General features: G+C 37.2%; 1 protein-coding gene across 1 annotated transcript in view; it reads right to left on the bottom strand.

The window, feature by feature from the left end:
* The window catches only part of LOC124629647 (kinesin-like protein CG14535), a 267,575-nt gene that overhangs the window by 223,923 nt on the left and 23,134 nt on the right, over window positions 1–20,518 (bottom strand). Inside the window, exon 2 of the mRNA XM_047163145.1 lies at window positions 20,204–20,276. Within this exon, the coding sequence (XP_047019101.1) occupies window positions 20,204–20,276 (73 nt within the window). The remainder of the gene's footprint in view (window positions 1–20,203; window positions 20,277–20,518) is intronic.

Below are 20,518 nucleotides of genomic sequence, written 5' to 3'. Positions count from 1 at the left end.
ATTGAACACTGTTTATATTAGCTGTGTATGTTGTTGAGGTAAGATTCTTGGAGGTGTTCGATGAAAGACAGGAGTTTGTATCAATAATTATGAATAATGAAGTCGCGATACTGTTTATAAAGGTATTATATATTTTAAAGCTAGCTTTTTTATATCAAGCTGTCATCAGTCCACCCGTGACCACGGTCGGTGTAATTCGGCCAAAAGTCGGGAAAATAAAAAGATATAGTACCTTTATATACCTACAGTTCCGAATTAAAGTCCTAATAGTTTTAAATATGATTACAAATCGCGAAAGTTTAAAAACCTTTGTAATGATTATGCTGTTGAATGGAATGATAGCTGTTTGTGATTAACAATTATTATTTTACTAGCTGTTGCCCGCAACTTCGTCTGCGTGGGCAATATAGAATCGTCAAAATACTACTTATCCCATAGGTGCATTCTTTCACGTGACAGTATAATTAGGATTAGCACTTAGCAGTCGCATAGATTCATTGATCAAGGTTGTGTTGTGGATGTGACCATTTATCTAAACAAAAGAAGTAAAGTTTGTGACGTTGTTCAGCCAATTTGGAAAATTATTACGTATGGTGCGTAAGTAATTTTCACAGGAAACAGCTATAATCTATGTCTACATGCTTTGAGTCTGACAAAGCTGTCATTTGTACATTTTCTGCAGCTGCTGCGACTAATCAGAAGCCAGAAAGTCTGTCAGTCTTACCATAATATGGATATCGTCTTGTGTAGTTGACTGAATTGTAGATAGGTAGTCGCTCCAAGCAAAATATTGGTACTCAAACAGATTCGGTGACTGGAAGCCAATACCAACATAGTTGGGGAATAGCTGGATGGATGATAAAATGAGTCATCATCCTCAGCAGGCGCATAGGGTAGGATAGTTTCACTTACTCATGGTAAGGCTGACCCCACATTAGGCGTGCGCGATCCTCGGGCGTGTGAGTAGCGCGGGCGTCGCGAGCGCGCTGCGTGAACGTCGCGTTTTGCTGCCCTGCGGCATGTGTGAAGAGTGCAAGCGACGCGCTCGCGGCGAGCACGCGGCGCTCGAGTTGCGTTCTTACCCCTTCGCCTGCTATCCCCGCCGCCCGCTAAACGCCTTAGCAGTTAAACGTCAAGGAGAGCGGGGCGTGCGCGCCGCGAGCGCGCTGCAAATGCCGCAGGGCAGCAAAACGCGACGCTCGCGCAACGCGCTCGCGACGCACGCGCGGCGCCCGCGCTACTCACACGCCCGAGGATCGCGCACGCCTAATGTGGGGGAGGCCTAAGCCGGGACTCCACCGAAATGTTTGCATTAGTTCACGAATAGGCAAAATGTACGTATCTGTGAGAGTCCACTTCATGTGTTCGTACTTGAAACCTGTAGTTTTGCCAAGATTTTCAGAATGTACGCTCGCAATTTGTCATTTCTTGGTGGAGCCAGCAAATCAAAAGACACATAAGTGTTGTATACTGTGCGTCACTACCGCACACCGGGAAAATTTCGCTCTCGGAGGACGTTTATATACCATATTTTGTGTCACACGTAAACAGGACGACAGTAAGTATCCACCGAAACACTTTCAAAGATCTGATGAACGAACAAATCAAACCTGACTTGGTCACCTGGGGCCAATCAGAGCTCTATGAAGCGATAATACGCTTTGGCTCCTACTGTTATTGTGGTTTCTGAAAATTTATTCACCTCATTCAACGATGAATGTAATTCTGATTCGTGATTAAGAACACTTGCTTAGCGCAGAAGCTGACGTTGGCAGGTCAACTCTTTTGACTTCTCGAATAGGATACCATTGGTTTTTGTGCAATGCACACCTGCAATGCATTCTGGATTAGGATAGGATATAGGTGGATAGGATTTGCAACAGAGAACAATTCTGTCTTTGTGATTAAATGACATCAAACGTAGTTTTACATAAAAGGTGTTTTTTAGGGTTTTTAGACTTGGCTCGGGTCTTACTGAGACTGTTCGTAATCGTGAACAGTGTATTTGCGATCAGAAGTTGAAAGTAAGCATGTCTCTGGTATGCGGCGCGTAATTTGTACGTTTTCAGACGCATAAAGCATTTTACGTGTGTATGGTATTAAATAGAGAGAGCTCCCATTTCTTATCTGCACTTTGTATCTGGGCTTGTTTTTAAAGCTACAGAATCCTACATTACCTTCCTCACGCTTAGCAGCGCTTGCGAGAGATAGATCCTCATTTCTTCTAGGATTAAGTTTACATATTTTGCATCAGAAAAAATAATTAAGGTCTACTTAATACTACCCACTCAAAGTAATTTGTTTTAGGGCCACCACATTAGTGGAAGATAAGCTAAACTATGTTTATGAAAAAATCCTGATATGAACTCCATCTGTAACTTTAAATGAGAATTAATTGTTCCACTAAAGTCATCATTTTTGACATAATGTTCAAAAAATAATTTAGATGGCACCGTTTTAAATTTGGCTGAGAACTATTAATTTTCTTTTCATCAAGGTAATAATTATAGTTGGATTTTTATGTGGCACGGCAAACTGACAAACACTATTGAAATGTCTATCGAAAAATTACACTACGTGTTAAAATATGGTGAATTACGGAAAATACACAACTCCATCTGTTGAAATAATAATCCTCTATAAAGAATGTATGGTAATATTGTCATTTACCACCTCGCTCCTTTGACAAATTTGATGTATTTTATTTACCACAGATGGAGCTACTTTAACCTTGGCTAAACAAAATTTTCATATTTTTTTTTCTTCCGAAGTTACTTATAAAGGCGTGATTTTCTGTTTAAAGATTAATAATAGGCCGATCAACTAATATAAGTACAACATTCAAATGTACAGTTTTGACAAATAGATTGCGTGTCGTAATATTTTACATCTTGAATTCACAAAATTAATCATCTTTTGATAGAGTGAATCGATTTCGATGAAACAAAAACTAAGTAATACCCCAAGTTACGTAGAATTTTTGTATATAAGCATTGTCTGCATTTAATTCGTAGATTTTACGTGAATCCCGAACAAACAAACACATAAACAGACAAACAGACAAAAATGACAAAAATGATGGAAATGGGTTCTGTTAGTTATCCTTTAACATGCTGGCTATTTTTTTTTTGTCAATTTCTTCAATGTACAAAAATTACTTTTCTACAGATTTATTATATGTATAGATGAAAGCAAGTGAGCCAACTGTCATTTAAAACCCTCATCTGCTCAATGTTGTTGCTATCATAATATGAACTATAAAAAGTAGGTATACAACCTACATGAAACCTTTATTCAACACAATGTTAGTTGCTAATTCTAGTTTCTACGAGCCCTAATTATAGTTTCAAAAGGGACACAATTTATTAGAAGTATTAAGGCCATGGAATTCCACGTTTCTGACCCAGCCATATTTCTGTAGGATTACAACAAATTCCACTACCACAAAATGTAAAGGATACCTATTTCTAGTTTAACAAACTTATTATCTAGGATACACACTTTTCCAAACTTTCTGTAAAAGGTTTAAAATCTTCAATATTAATCAGTAGCTTTCTTTCACTTTACCAGCCATCAAAAATTACCTATTCAAAATGAACCTGAACATTACCCGTCAGTGCTTAGATATTGAACTTAAACCCGAGTCTAAACGAGCATTTTAACCTCCAGACGAACACTAAACAGATTCACACAAAACCCAAACAAGCAAAGAAACTGATTACTCCACCAAAACTGATAGCAGCAGTTCAAACAATAACTAAAACAAGGTGTAGATTCTCGATATTAAGCACGAATAGCAGAGCAGCTCGGGGGAAAGCAAACGTACTAAGCACATATGTACCTAGTCTTGGTAAATCGCAACATATGATTTGCAAACATGTCCCGTCCACATGCAAATTCTGAGTTGATTCTGTATCATTTATGACAGAGCTGGGTGGCGTTACTAACTGTTCACATTCGAATTCGAACCAACTTAATCTCACTTTCGAGTTGGCTGTGAGTGTAATTTTTCTTAACGACGTAAAAATCATCAAATGACCCCTCCCGCTGTGGGTTAGCAGCGGTGAGGGAGTGTCAGACTCTAACTGACTAAAAACCGTCGTGTTCCGTCGTAGCCCTTTTATGTACCAGGGCCGCGGTAACTCTTTCGAACAATCCCGCAGCCCCGGCAGTTGTGAGTGTAATCTGTGATCGGTTTCTGTTTCTGCTACAACGAGCATGCTGAATGTGATTGTAAGAATGCGTGTATGATTACTGTGGCGTGATTGTGTGCAGTAAATAATTGTAAAAATATACGCCGTAGCAAAACAAGCGGTTAGTGCTTGAACTGTTATTTGTAAATGTCATAGTTGTTAGCTTGTAATTTACGATTAAGCAATTATACTTACCTAAGTTTGTAACACAAAGAGTTATATTTTCCAAATGTTTTTGGAATCTCAAGTACTAATGTTATGAATTCGATCCTAACTTATGCTTCAAAAATCATAATGCTAATATTGGCGTAAAACGTTTTACGATTATTTTTCGCGTTTCCGTACTTATGAGAACTTATAGTACCTCTCTCGTGTTACGAGGCTGCCCGCATCGTCGATGAGATTTTGCTGTATGTAAATAACTTGCATCTGTTTATTTACTACTTTTTTTGCATCATTTTCATCTGCTTCTCGCTGTACTAGCTCTTTTGAGTTTTCAGTACTCTGTTTACAGGTAAACATTTAAAGAAAAGACTGATTAAAATGTTTGTATTTAATTAATGAGTTTTTTAGTCTTTATTTCGTTTTTTGTCATCAGTTAAATGAGATGGTAAATATTTAAAAGTCTACAAAGGATTACAAAATACAGAAGTTTAATAGCGAAGAATCTACTTTTGGCGCATCTTTGACAAAGAATTTCTGAGTCCTTAGAAATATGACGCCTTGACGCCCGTTTTTTGTTTCCTACGTTTATAAATTAGTGTGTAAATATCTTCCTTGTTACTATTTTTGTTTTTGCTTTCTTGCGACTTACAACGACTCGTTCCTAAGGGAGTTACTAATAGTTATAGTTCGGCCATTCAGAGAATGCGTTCCTGACACGTCGCGATTGAACTGACGACGTAACTTTGCAATGGCGTTGCAGTTACGATAAAAATATTTTTGCTGGTTGTTTACCGTTTTAACAATTGAGGAGCATTAAAACAACATTATTATATCAATAATCAATGAATGTAGTTACGTCGTCAGTTCAATCGCGACGTGTCAGGAACGCATTCTCTGAATGGCCGAACTTATAGCAGCTAAATGTTTTCTTGTCAGCTGCCAGATGGAAGCCATATTGTTTTGGACGTCAAATCAAGTTTACAATAGTTGGGGAGGGCCAGCTGACAAATATGAGCGTATTCTGTTACTGTAGTAGGTAGATAGTGAAAGTTGAATATATTTTATGTTATATTGCAAAAATTTAAACCATTCTTTACGTAATATGGCTATTAGTCAGTCATATTTCATCTACGGGAAAAACTCAGAAAAAATATTTTAAAATCTTAATTGTCATTTTATCGATCTAAAATACAATAAAACTACCCTATTTGAAAATTACACTTAACGTTCCTATCTATCAAATACACAATATCCACACCTTAACCTACCAGAATAAAGCTGCGAACTTCGAACATAACAAATGATCGTTCCGCATCAATTTGTCTGGAAGTCGTTAAAATCGCGTTTCCTCTTATTAATTTCTGCTCCCCTAGTACTCCGGCACGCACAGACATACGCCACCGGTAAACCAGAAATACGTTGTTATAGTCAAATTTACGATATTGATAGATGTTCAAACCGCGGTTGGGGATTGATAAAAAAAAACTTCGCCGGTTGTCGTTTTGAGTATGAAATATCTGCTATTGAAAATTCAACCTTATGTTGGAGACAAAAGGTTGAAATTAGATTGGTAGCAAGGTTTATCTGATTACGAACAAAAAGTAGTTGTAAAAGTCAGTACCTGTATAGAAGTTTTACAATTATTTTGATGGTTTTATTAGAGTAATATAACATCACTTCAGTGGTTTTCTTTTTTCAATTTCCACAAAAACAAGTCAACATTCCTTCATCACTATATATTAAAATAATCATTTACAAAAAAAGTTTTACGAGGGTGTAAATAATCCTTTATTATTCATGCATCTGCAAAAACGCAGAATAAAATAATCAGCAGGAGCTATTCTAACTCATGTATAAAAATTCCAATAGATCAGTGCACGAAATGCAACGATCCAACACAACTGTGTAATTCAATATAAGAGTCGTCTATGATATCATAATGGTACATCATACATCACTTCAGGCCGATTCAAGGCTTATATTTCTTTCAAGTTTCTAACACCCTAAAACACCTTTTGGGTCCTACTATGTTGTTAACTCGATGATTCATCGATATTGTGAGTTGGCTTCGACTATTTTGTGTTTTAGTAAAATTTTGTGGTTATGTTTATTTTCATTTTAATTATAATCCATCTAATGTTGTTCGAAATTAAAATTAAAATTCCATCCATTGTAAAATATACAAACTGATTTTTTTATTTTTAATATTATTTCGTAAGCATCCGAGAGAAATATTCGAGTCATGAATAAAAGGATGCCTCCCGTAAATGGCTACTTATCACAATAATTTTTCTATCGACGATTTGAAAACGAGTTTTTTTTTTATTAGCCTATGCTGTCCCACTGCTGGGCAAAGGCCTCCACAAAGCCTTCCACTATTCTCTATCCATCGCTGCTTGAGGCCAGTCCGAGAGGAAGCTGTCCAAGTCTTCCCTCAAAAACGTGTAAACTGATTTTGTATTAAACAGAAGAAAACTCACTTAAAATCGCCCAAAGTGAGTTTCACACCCAGACATCACTTAATTGTTTCCCGTAGTAGGGGACTAGGATTTATTCCCCCAACACAAACTTCCGACACCATTTGAAATTCATTCTTCACAGAAACGTGTGATGTAATAAAAAAATGTGACAAGCGCGTTGCGATTCGGCTGTGTAATTCCGTACATTTGGAATTTTTCATAACATTTTTGGGTAGTTTGTAGCCATATTTACTCAAAAAGAACAGTCTGTTTACTTTCTCACTAATGAGTAGCAATGTCATGGTAGATTAAACTAGTTTAAAACCGAACTAATTTTTAGAACAAGCTGGTTTTATTGAAACTTAACGGCTCGCTCTTCAAACATCCATGAATTCAATAAAATTGTATCTTTGTCAGAATTGAACCATCATACATACTTTTTGTTGTATCTATATTTAGCAGCAAAAACCTTCTCACATGTGTTATCAAGCAGCACCTCAAAACAGCTATCATTACATTAGACATTCACACCTTTCAGAAAGGACCTTCTAAAGCGTTCTCATTTCACAATTTTCCAGCTGCGCAACCCAAAAATAACTTCACATATAAGGCAGTGGCTCTGTATGATAAATTATGCACCCCTCGATTTTGAGATTGCCAACGCGATGCATTAACGTTACCCGTTTGAAATATATTTTTTACGTCAAGGTAAATGTGAGTCAAATGACTATAAAGGCTTAATAGACCTGGGCGTAATATGCGGTTGACAGTATTTTTTTATGCTGGTTTTATAGAAAGGAGTTTTGAAAGTAGGAATTAGTTACACACATTACTCAAATAAAGACTAGTGAATTTAGTCAGTTGGTTGAGAACATCAACTTTATTATGCACAACATCGGAAAAAGAAGAATCAAGTATGCCAAAACTGGTAGCTCTTAATATGAAAACGAAATAATATATCCATTTTGCAGTTTCTTATAAAAAGGTGACATTCACCTTGTTGCTAAACAATCGCAGGATATTGAAGCAGCTGACAGATAAAACCCAGAACCGTTTACTCAAGACAAAAAACGAACCTCAGAACAAATATACGACCAGTAAAACTGGATAAAAGAAGTAACAAAAAGACGCCTGACATTAAACTCAATACAGCAGGAAATTAAAGCGAATTTACATTTCAACACTCAATATGAAACATGAACCGATGACATTTTATATAGATCTTTATCGACTTTTTACGATTGCCGTAAAAACGAATAAAGAAAAGACATTGAGTGATTGTCTTATAATCAACATTCTAGGCTCTGACCGAGTTTAAGGAAATGAGAACAGCGTTTATTACCATTAACAATAAGGATTATCTCATTTAGACTCATAAAAACTGGCCTCATTGGTAACACTCCAGTTATTGCATTACCAAGTTCCTTTATCTTAGTTAACCAGTAGTGTATCTCGCCCAACTCAGGCACATATACCTACCTTTAGAAATATATTCTACTGTTTTACCTCTTCCATATCTTCATCAAGTCAGTCCATCAAACTACAAATATTACCACCACATAATACCTAATCATCATGAGCTATTTTCAACACAATCCCAAAACGGTGATCTCTATCACTTTATGGTAGATCATCTCCTAAGATTATAACATCCCCTTCTTCGTCATAATATGTGCGACTCACGGCGCCATCACCCCTGTCCCTCTTAGCTGAATCACTGCGGCTTAATAGAGTGTAAATTTATTTATCTGCCTACCCCGTGACTGTCTTTATTTGGTGCTAATGTTTTCATTTCATTATACTAATCGCTATTATCGTTTCGCGGTTGTTGGCATAACAATGATTTGGTTTGAGTGAAATGTATCTGAGGGGTCGTGTTTCATATTCGTATGTGTTGTTTGGTTTTGGATTCGTATTAGTTGGATATGTTTTATTGTCTTCTATTTTTGATGGCTATTGATATCTGTAAGAAGTTGCAATTCTCAGTCCAGTTCATCTTCTTCATCATGGGTAAAAAATTTTAACTATTGACTAAATGTAGGGATGACTAATCAACCAAATTCTTTATTTTGAAAAATGAGTTCTAATCTGACAATAGCATTGAATAATCGATCAACCGGGACTTCATTATTTAATATAGCTATGTGTATGGCGATGCCACATAGTACATTTGCAATTTTCTATCCTTCCTTCCCAACATGGCTGAAATATTTCCGTTAAAGGCTAAACATTAACTACAGGTCTACGTACAATTAAACCACAATAGGTTCGTCCCGGTGCACAACGAACTTGGTTACGACACAATCAACGATTATTGCTGCAAGTTATTCAAACGTATCTTTTGACGCTATTGCCCTTACTATGTACACTTTTCAGTTTTGATTCGTCATTTCATCTTGTACTGATTGTTATTCTGTCTAAAGGTGTAAATTAGGCAGATTATGCACTTTACGAATTGAGAACATGTACCAAAATATGCATAGCTTAATGGCATCTTAACGTCAACCCTTTTTGTTTTTATTATTACATGAATTCTTGCATGAGAAAAAAGCGATTTTTATGATCTGGAGGTACCGATAGGTAATATTGTATTGTTGTGTCCAGGCACTCCGAAAAATGTTAACCTTTCCTACAAAATAATTTGAAGTCATATCAGATCTTAAAAATCTTGAATCGACTTCCTATAGTAATACTAGGGTGTCCTCACAGATTATACATCAAATCCCTTCTGTTTCCGCCACGTCTGCTTACAAAAGCGTCTTGATGAGCTAATGGAAGCTCGCGACCGCACAAATTGTCGGCAGACTTTTGTGTGCGACTGTACCGCAGAATATACAGGTTTTGTTTAGCATCAAACTATGATAAATAGGATATACCTACCGTCCAACATACGAATATTTCAAAAGAGATATTTGCTCTTACAAGGTTATAAGGTACACAATTGCAAGTTATAGAACATATAAAAAATGCAAATATCAGAATTTAGAACCTCCTCCTTTTTGGGAAGTTGATTAAAAATTAAGCACCCTTGTTTGTCTCCTGACAAACTCAAAATCATTGAACCTACTTATACAAGTTATATGTACATACGTGCGTCTTATATTTTATACAGGAATTTTATTTTGAAGGTCATTTTACACATGCAAAGCCGAGGGTATTGCTAGTAATTTTGTAAATTTCAAAATGTATCCCTTACTATTCGGCTATACAGGAATTTTATTTTGAAGGTCATTTTACACATGCAAAGCCGAGGGTATTGCTAGTAATTTTGTAAAGTTCAAAATGTATCCCTTACTATTCGGCTTGTTTTACCTTTGTCTGGCTCTCACAGAATTTTGTGTTTGCACACCCACATGGGGTAGGAAATTGAAACTTTTTTGGGAATGTACAGAGCGGTGCCCATGGCAAAAAACAACATTTTTGGAAAACATTGTGGATTTTACGAAGTAAGAAACAGTGCATGGTAATAGGCTGAAATTATGTACGAAATAATAAACTAACGAATTTTTTCGAAATCTATGTATATTATGAAGCTTAAGAATTCTTTTATTTGAATGCGCTAATAGCAGCAAGTTTTATAAAAAAATAAACTATGATTGCCCACTTTCAGCCAATGTATTGAGAAATGCTATCGAGTACTTTTTAAGCGCGTCGGTGGTGTTGTTCCTACGGGACGCAGGCTATACCGCTTTCGGGAGCTAATACAATATACAATGTTCGAAAAGTTTACATAAAATAAAGTTATCTTCAATAAGGCCAGATACCCTTTTCATTCCGAAATGGTCAGGAACAGTACAAAGGACATCTGTAACTGATAATCCTTTGTTACTTAAAATAAACCTTAATTACATGTAATGACACAGAACACGTTTAAAACAGTAAACCAACTTCACTCTGCCAACGAATTTAAGCGCTTATCGGATTTCTCAATATCGAAAACTGCATAAAATTACCTGACCTAAGAATTGATAAAAGAATGCGCAAAAGAAAACTTATAAACAAATCTAAGTAGATAAATAAAACTGTTCAAAATTTTAGCTTCTTACATCTGTAAAGGTAATTTCCAAATTATAAAAAGTTTGAAATTAACGAAAATTTGTAAACATGTTCATTTAATGACAATTAGATTACTTATGAGGACCTACTTAAACAACGAATATTCGCAGTAACTTGTTTAATTTATAAAAAGTTAAGCTCTACCCGACTTCTTAAAAATCCTACTACATTAACCTACACTATGTCCAAATAAAATACAAAAGGTTACGAGTAAGGATCGGCGCCTCACTGAATAGGTACCACTGTAGGCTATATACTTAAACGTAACAATACCCAACTGTAAAAGGTGAGGTTCAAAAGAACTTCGGGATTGTGCGAAACTAATTTTATGCACTAGAATGGCGTGAAAAAGTGCACTAACTGGATAGGTAGGGTTGCCGCGAAACAAATTATAGCGAAGCTCAGCTTGTACTTACATAATAACATTTATTTTTAGTTGATTATTTTCTTAACTATATGCTTAATAATAAATTAATTTACTTTTTTATTTTACTTTATTTTAATCGATGTAATATTATTTACATGCTCATAAATAAGTAAATAAAAAATTAAATGCAAAAATGCTGCTAGCCTTTTCGCAACTGTGTTGGGGCCAGCTTTTAGTCTGAGCGGATGCAGAAAAACAATGAACATTAATTGTAAATAAAATTAGGGGATTATTCAACGATTTATTAAATACTTTTTCCACATTTTACAACGGGGAGCTTAGTATAAGACAGCTTAGATATTGTAAGAAAGATTGTAAGAATATTTTCTAGTAATGGTAGCCCTGTGAGCTAAACTGGCGCCAGCCGCCGTATCCGTGTTAATCGACCCTTACAACAGGTCAACTAACTTAGTTCTTAACTTGGCCGCTTTTCTCTTATACGACTCGGTGACTAGCTCAAATGTTTCTTATATAAAGCTGCGCAGTTACGAATAATAAGCGGAGGAAACTGCGTGGTAATTTGTGTGTGATAAATTTTGAACTATGGAATTTTGAAAAACTGACGAACATTCATTCGTTAGACAAAGAAGGTACACATAAAAAATATATTAAGCTTGTAAGTAACAAAAATACTATTAAGTTCTAGGAGATTACTACAAGCGACTTACGAAGTTAACAATGTAAGCTAGGTACTTACGTAAGCAAAACTTACAAATGTAAGACCGGCCTATATATGTTGTACGTATGGAACTGATTTTTTTATTAAGTACATTAATATTGCCTCTTTTCAAAATTTCATTGAAATTGGCCGCTTCGATTTTTCTGAGTTAGGTACACATACCTAAACAGTAACTTGATTTATAATCTTACTTCGCACACATTATAATTACAACAACAGCCAAAGCCCCTTCATTCTCATTTATGGGTTCTCGTTCATACATAAAATATAGAGGTACAATACAAATAATGTTTCACTAATAAACTTATACCATTAAACAAATATAGCTGGTTTAACAAATGGGACGCTGCGGAGTCCTTAGTTCTCGTTATTTACCGAATTGTGGATATTACATGTCGCTTTGTAAAATTTTGCACTAAAATTATAGTTATATTGACCTAAGTATGAATTGGTATAGCAAAGTTTGATGGTTATTTTTACCCGACTGCCGGAAACACGGACAATTTTGTAAGATATATTCCATTAAAAGCAGGAAGAGTATTTTCTATAATAATAATAATAATAAGCCCCGCAGGGCATCTGAGGCGGATGACGGGGAGTAGCGACCCCGCGGGGCTATATATCCGAGTGCTCCAGGGAGAGTATACTGTCCCCCATCTCCGGCCTGCCGGAGTGAAGCATGACGGGGGATAGGTCTCCCGCCTCTTGGCTTGCCTTCATCGGCCGGTCAGAGTGGAGTCGCTAGAGCAAGGTTAGTCCTGCTCGGAGGGTAGGTGCCTCGTGGTAAGTGGCGAGTGGGCCGGTGATGCTGGACCCACAGGGAGCGCGTGATCTGCGTTTAAAGTCCGCCGAGGTATCCTCACCCTTCTCAGCCGCTCATGTCCCTGTTGCCCTCTTGTTGCTTTTCAGTGACTGATTCCCGGGGGCCCAGTAAGTGAGTTGGCGAGTCTCCACCTGCCATTTTAACATGTATTTAATACATTGTCATCGGCAGGTGCCATAGTTCCCGTAGTTTCCCCATTCCTAGTCCATTAGCATCCCATCACAGTAGCCCAAGTAGTTTTCATCCATAGTTAGCAATAGTTTAGCACAGAACCGGGGATTGTCCTTGGGTACATTTCTATAGTGTATACGGGGATAATCGTCGGTTTTGTGTCGCCATTTCATTAAAGTTGTCTCAAAAGGGCTTCAGCGTGTTGGCTTCGGCCCCACGTTCGCCTTCCAAAAATCCGGGACTCTGTAGTCCCGTGGTCGGTCAGAGACATACAAGATAATAATAATAATAAAGCCCCGCAGGGCATCTGAGGCGGATGACGGGGAGTAGCGACCCCGCGGGGCTATATATCCGAGTGCTCCAGGGAGAGTATACTGCCCCCCATCTCCGGCTTGCTGGAGTGAAGCATGACGGGGGATAGGTCTCCCACCTCTTGGCTTGCCTTCATCGGCCGGTCAGAGTGGAGTCGCTAGAGCAAGGTTAGTCCTGCTCGGAGGGTAGGTGCCTCGTGGTAAGTGGCGAGTGGGCCGGTGATGCTGGACCCACAGGGAGCGCGTGATCTGCGTTTAAAGTCCGCCGAGGTATCCTCACCCTTCTCAGCCGCTCATGTCCCTGTTGCCCTCTTGTTGCTTTTCAGTGACTGATTCCCGGGGGCCCAGTAAGTGAGTTGGCGAGTCTCCACCTGCCATTTTAACATGTATTTAATACATTGTCATCGGCAGGTGCCATAGTTCCCGTAGTTTCCCCATTCCTAGTCCATTAGCATCCCATCACAATAGCCCAAGTAGTTTTCATCCATAGTTAGCAATAGTTTAGCACAGAACCGGGGATTGTCCTTGGGTACATTTCTATAGTGTATACAGGGATAATCGTCGGTTTTGTGTCAACATTTCATTAAAGTTGTCTCAAAAGGGCTTCAGCGTGTTGGCTTCAGCCCCACGTTCGCCTCCCAAAAATCCGGGACTCTATAGTCCCGAGGTCTGGAAGAGACATACATATAAATAATAATAATAATAATAATATTTTATTTTCCATATAAAAGTACACATTACAAACAAAACACTATACACTAATACAGGTACACAAAATTTTTTGTTGAACTCTGGTACTCAAGGTAAGATTTAACTTGAGTTTTGAGTACCAGGGCCCTCGCAATACAAATGATTCAGTAGTATTAGTTACAGTTCATGTGAGTTGGCGTGAAAAAGTCTAAAGATTTAACAAATTTTATATAAGTATTCTATATTATTAATAAGGTAAAGTGCATGCATTTTGGTTGCTTACGGATGCTAGCTTTGTGTGTGTGTGTGTGAGGGTGTGTGAGAGGGTGTGTGAGGGTGTGTCAGGGTGTGTGTGCGCGTGTGTGTGTTGCGGGAGAGGAGCGAGTGTAAAGTGTGGCGTGTAGGTGATGTGTCGTTTCTAGAGTGAATGTGTGGGTGTGAGTGAGATACGTTATAATGTATGACATAAATCCTATTATAGTATTGTTAATTTTACTAGGTCTTCAGTTTCAGCATAGGTTTTAGTTAAGAGCCATTGAGATACTTTCCTTTTGCATTCAGATCTAGACAATGGATAAATTTTGCAGTGTTCGTTTAGGATGTTATATAAATGTCCGCTGATTACATTATGGTGCCGTGCAGCCAGGGAGCTCCTAAAAGCCGGAGTATGACATACCTTATGTGACCGACGTTTTTTGATAACGTTTGCGTTATATTCCAAAGAAATATGCTTTCTTGCAATTGTTGCAAGCACAAAGAGCTGTCTCACAGTAAGAATTTGACAGTTATCATAGAGTTGAGATGTCGGGTACCTAAAAGGTTTAAAAGTCATTACTTTGAGTACAGCTCTTTGTGCCCGCTCCAGGGCCAATAAGTGCGTCTTAGCAGCCCCTCCCCAAACGGATATACAATAGCTCAGAATAGACTGACACAGAGCGCAGTATACAGTTTTTAAGGTGTTAAAGTCAGTAGAATGGCGCAGTTTTTTAAAAATGTATATCACCTTACGGACACGAGAGGTAAGACTAGTTAGATGACATCTCCAACTGAGTAAGTCATCAATATGTACACCTAGATATTTAATTTGGGACGATCTAGCTAAGGTGGTACAGCTACAGGGTGTAGGTAAATTACTTGGCTCGCAAGAATGTGCTTTTAGGACGAATGAATCTGCGGTTGGTTGAGTGGATGTTGTCAGCGAAAAGGTTAGGTAGGTGGTTTTGTCAAGGTTCAGGGTTAAGAGGTTCTTGGACAGCCAGTGCATTACACGACTTAAAGTGTGCTCGGCTCTAGCAAACACCTCAACCCAATCATTTCCACGTATAAGCAAAGCCGTGTCATCAGCATAGCTACAGATGGCGCAATTAGGGATGTTAAGTTTACATAAGGAGTTAATGTAGAGAAGGAAGAGGGTGGGGCCCAGGACCGAGCCCTGCGGTACGCCGAAATTTAGAGAGGCACTTTCACTAATAAAACGGTCTATTTTTACTGACTGAGTCCTCCCAGAAAGATAGTCACTGAAAATCCGGAGAGCATATCCTCGGATTCCCATCATTTCCATCTTTATCAAGAGGAGTGGAACAGAGACAGTGTCAAATGCTTTTGTAAGATCAAGGAAGATGCCTAGGCATTTCTGTCTGTTATCGAGACAGTCAACTACTCGATCGACCAGATAAGCCACAGCATCCTCCGTTGATTTACCATGTCTGAAACCGAATTGGTTTGATGCTAGAATATTGTTTTTCTCTAAGAAATTTATAAGACGCGTATTTAATAATTTTTCCAAAACTTTGGACATGGCGGGCAATACAGATATTGGTCTATAATTATTTACACTGTCTCTGTTCCCACTCTTGAAGATAGGGTGGACAATAGCCCTTTTAAATGGTTTAGGGAAAGTACCACTCGACATTGAGATGTTACAAATATGTGTTATTACCGGGACTAGGGTGCTTGAACACTCCTGTAGTAATTTTGTTGGAATGGTGTCCCAGCCAATAGCTGTATCTGCACGTAAGCCACGGACAATTGCTTCAACCTCACATTCGTCGGTCGGCATAAGTACGAAAGAGTTGACAATAGTGTTTTCGTCTGGTGTATAGCCGGAAGAAACACCGAATTTTTGTGCTAGTTTACCACCTATGCTAGAAAAATATTCGTTAACCTTATTAACAGATGCAATTTTATCAGTCTCTATGTTAAGAAGTTCGTTAGAAGAACTTTTTGAGCACTCAGAGTTTGTGATATTTTTAATCAGCTTCCATGTTTTTTTAGGATTGTTTTGAGCTTTCCGAAATTCAATTTTTTCGTATGCGTGTTTCAGCCTTTTAAGAAGTTTGTTGCAGAAATTCCGGTATCTGATATATGTCAGTTTCAAGATATGGTTGTCAGGTTCGTTCTGCAACTTTCGACACATTGAGTCACGATTGCGAATACATCGTAGAAGACCGTTGGTTATCCATGGCTTAATGATCCGAAGCTTTGAAGGAATTCGCTGTGTAATTGAATGACTAAGGATTATTGACCTAATCATTGAGACTAACATATCAGCCGCAACCTCCGCATCACACATATTCTTTACTGGGCTGAAATCAGTGTCCAGTACAGCTGCAAAAACCGATGAATAGTCCACTTTCACGATACTATTATTGCGTTTGGGTCTTTTTAATGTGTTTTCAATACTAATTAAAACAGGCGCATGATCGGTTATAAAAGTTTCAAATACCAATGTGACAGTTTTCAAATCTGATTTTAGTAAAATATGGTCTAGGCAACTCTTACCACGGGTGGGCAAATTGTGGGTAGGTAAAAGACCGTGCAATGACGTCAAATTAAGATATTCGTTTGCCTGTTGATTCAAATCTGTTGGAATAATATTAATATTAATATCACCAATGAGAACCATGTTTTTATAGTTTGATATGGATGAAAGGGTGCTATCCAAACCATTAAGAAAGTTATTAATGTTGCGGTTACACGGAGGGCGATACAAGGCAATTATCACGAGATTTGCGGTATCCACTTTGCAAATTAAACAGTTTGCATCTAGAACAAGCGGTTCAATAATAATATGTGGTAGCGACAATCTGACATAGACAATAATACCATCATTTTGATTTATATTATTTGTTGTATAATAGCTTGCATAGCCCTCAAGTGATGGAATGGTTGGTGTTTTACTTAACCAGCACTCGGATAGAACTAATATTTCTGGTAATATGTTTGTGTTCTGTAAAAACACATTGAGTTCATCAAAGTTTCGGTTTACGCTGCGTATGTTGATATGAAGTATTTTTATTGAATTACTAGTTACATTTAAAATATTATCACACCGGCCGGGTTTACAAATATAGCACGGAGCCGTGCCAATAGCATCTATTTCATTAGATATAGAATCAAAGTTCATCATTTAGCTTGCTTAAGGAGTATATGTCCCAGTGCAATAGATCTTTTAATGTAATATAGATGCTAGTGGTGCCAGTGTCCGGCCTGCTTAATTTCATCTGTTCCGGAGTTCTGAATTTGTATTGAGGCTGTGGGCTCATAAAGGGTAGTTTGCTTCTGTTTAATAGTATCGTAATTGTGTTCAGACCTGTATGTGTTGGTTTTATGTAATGAGTGTATGTGTATATTTGGTAACATAATAGGTATGTGTGCATATGTATGTATGTTTGTATGTTATTATAAAAAGTAGCCACCGGATTAAATTTACAATGTAAGAAGATTTCAGTAATTATTCTGACAATTAATATTGGATTTTTATAAGAAAAGGGCATGCAAAAATTGATTGTAACAGGAAGGAAAACATGACTACTGTTGGTACTTAGTCATTCTTTATTTAGTTGTAACTTGCCGAGATCCTTTTCGGAGTCGATACGTATTGCGGGTATACCCTCCTTTTTTCTCAGAAAGATCCTTCCGTGTGAGACCCAGCAGTACGTATATTCTAGTGTTTTCGCTTTCTCTCGTGCGAGATAAAATAGTCGCCTCTTTTTGGCTGTCAAATTCTCAGACATGTAGATAGGTTGTATTGGACCGTCCAACAGTATATCTTTTGAGGATAGTTTGTTTGCAGCATTTTTCTTGTTATACATTTTAAAGGCTTGCAGGAGATTATCTTTAGCAATAACTGAGGACAAGTCAACCACTATGGTACCACTAGACTTCCCAGATTTGGACTTCAGGCGGTAAATATCTCGTATCTCTGACTTTTGTAGTGGGACGTTCAGAACCTTACCTGTGTTTATTAAGGTCTCACATAGGTTAATTTTGCTCTCAGATTTGTCTAAGGGTAAATTTCTAATTTCCAGGCTAGAAGATTTATAAAAAGTTTCTAAATTTTCTATTTTCTCTTCAAGAATTTGTATGTAAGCTAGTTTTTCTTTGTTTTCCTTCTCCAGCTGATTCATCTTAAGTAGTAATTCATCATATTTGTCTGATAAGAATTGGGTAGTCTTCTGAATCTCAGTATTTTGGTTCTTTATATCATTTACAGCACTCATTAATGCTTTATACTTCTTATCTTGATTGTCAGTAAAATCCGACATCAGTTTTCTAATCTCTCCCAAGAGGTCGCTTATGTCATCATCCTGTTGATACTTGCGTTTGAATCTCTGTGTGATATTAGAGAGATTTTGTAATGGTGATAGTGGTGTTATGGCTGAATTTACTTCCGGGTCAGAATCGTAATGCATTTCTCTTGGCTTATTTGAAGATGTTCTCTTTGACATGTTTTAGTATATAATGAAGCAAAAACGAGAATAAAAATGAAAAAAAAAAAAAAAAAAAAAAAAAAAATACAAAAAGTGGTTGCCTGCAAAGCTGGGTCCGAACCCCCAACCACTCCCACGGTAATAGTCTTGCGATACCGCTAGACCAGGCGAGCGTTAGAATGTAAGACGAAAAACCTGTTCTGTAGATAAACAATGTTCGTTCGACTGGTTCGACGCTGTGACTAATGTCCTTGCATTGTATGTCAATGTCACGGACACAAACACTGCACGTTTTTCTTTCTTCCTATTTTGTTTATTTTGTGATTACACGTTGTTCACTAGGTATCAATTTATTTATTTTTGGCACAGTTTTAAGGTATAGGTTTTCGTCTACAGATATGTATATAGCACACACAAATTAATGCAGATTTAACCAACTTTACGAATTTATAAGCACAAGCACACGGAAACAACCGTCTGACTCACACGGGCGCGCGCGGGGGACAATGTAAATCGTACACGCTTTAACCTTTACACTGATTAGGTACTAAAAAAGTCTTCTGTAAAATACTTAGTTGTGTTCAAGACTTTCTTTATTGCAAATGGCGCCAATAAAATAAAAGTTTCCAGTTAGAAAATATACACAGAAAAAACTCCTCAGAGAGAAAATTATTTTATAGAAAAAAATTACCCACTTACGATATTTAAATATTGATAAGAGAAATCAATAAATTGCGTGACCATCGCTCGTAGAAATTATTTGCAGCAAGCGTAATTTCAATATTATTCAGATGTTATCTACAATTTGCTATAGACGAATAGCCATTCGGTTCCTATTAATAGAATACGTAATTGATCCATAAATTATTTGAACGTACGGAAATGAGGTGTGTGCTAAGAGCGGTAGCGAGAGTGACTTTATTGAACTTAGAGTAGCTAAACTTTAGGACATTGTGTTCGTTTCATCAAGCATATACCTTATTCATCTCGGTACACGGTGTGGGGAGACTATTTGTAAAAAGAAAGGTTGTGGATGCATGCGGGCTGCCCAAAACAGGGATAATTATTTAATTTATATGTAAACAAAACGCATAAGCTATTGTACTTTAGGTATGTCATTTCAGTGTTCAAAAGTAAAATGTTACTGACATATTACTGACACCCCATAAACTAATAAAAAACTCGCTTAATCTTTCAAATTGTGCCAATTCTAATCTGCAAGGGCACATGCGTGGTGTACTATTATGTTATTATTTGTCTAGTAAGCAATAACTCCGAGATAACTGTGTTTACTTTGCATAGCATTAATCCACTGATATCTACGGTTTAGCGGCGATGGGTATTGAGAACTTATGAATATGGAAACCATACTAGTAGGTAGGCATTTCTTTTTTCGCGACTGTCATTTGTTATTGAGGAAATCTTAATTCAATTTATGAAATAATTTACCAAGGTATTCAATTTATATAAAATGATAAATATTATTTATTAAAAATAAGTAATAATATGTCACTTACCGCATTCAAAGCTTCCTTTTCATACGAGCTGAGTTTGTATGATGCATCGGAGCCCACCAATCTTGGGGTTGACCTGCAAAGAGAAGTCAATCTGAACATTTATTCAATTACAAAAGTCTGTTCAAAATAAAGACCATTTTACACAATATTAGTACACTGTCAACATTGATATTTATGATATTAATTTTTTTATTTCTGCCAGAAAGAAGTTGAAAAACTAAAGTCTTCTTCATTATTTACCACCCTTAAATACCAAGACACACAGTAGCAACCTCTTCAAAATTACCTCAACTACCTTACTTCCTTCATACCAAG

This window comes from Helicoverpa zea, chromosome 4 (genome assembly GCF_022581195.2).
Source record: "Helicoverpa zea isolate HzStark_Cry1AcR chromosome 4, ilHelZeax1.1, whole genome shotgun sequence".
NCBI lineage: Eukaryota > Metazoa > Arthropoda > Insecta > Lepidoptera > Noctuidae > Helicoverpa > Helicoverpa zea.
This window is presented reverse-complemented; position numbering and strand designations above follow the sequence as displayed.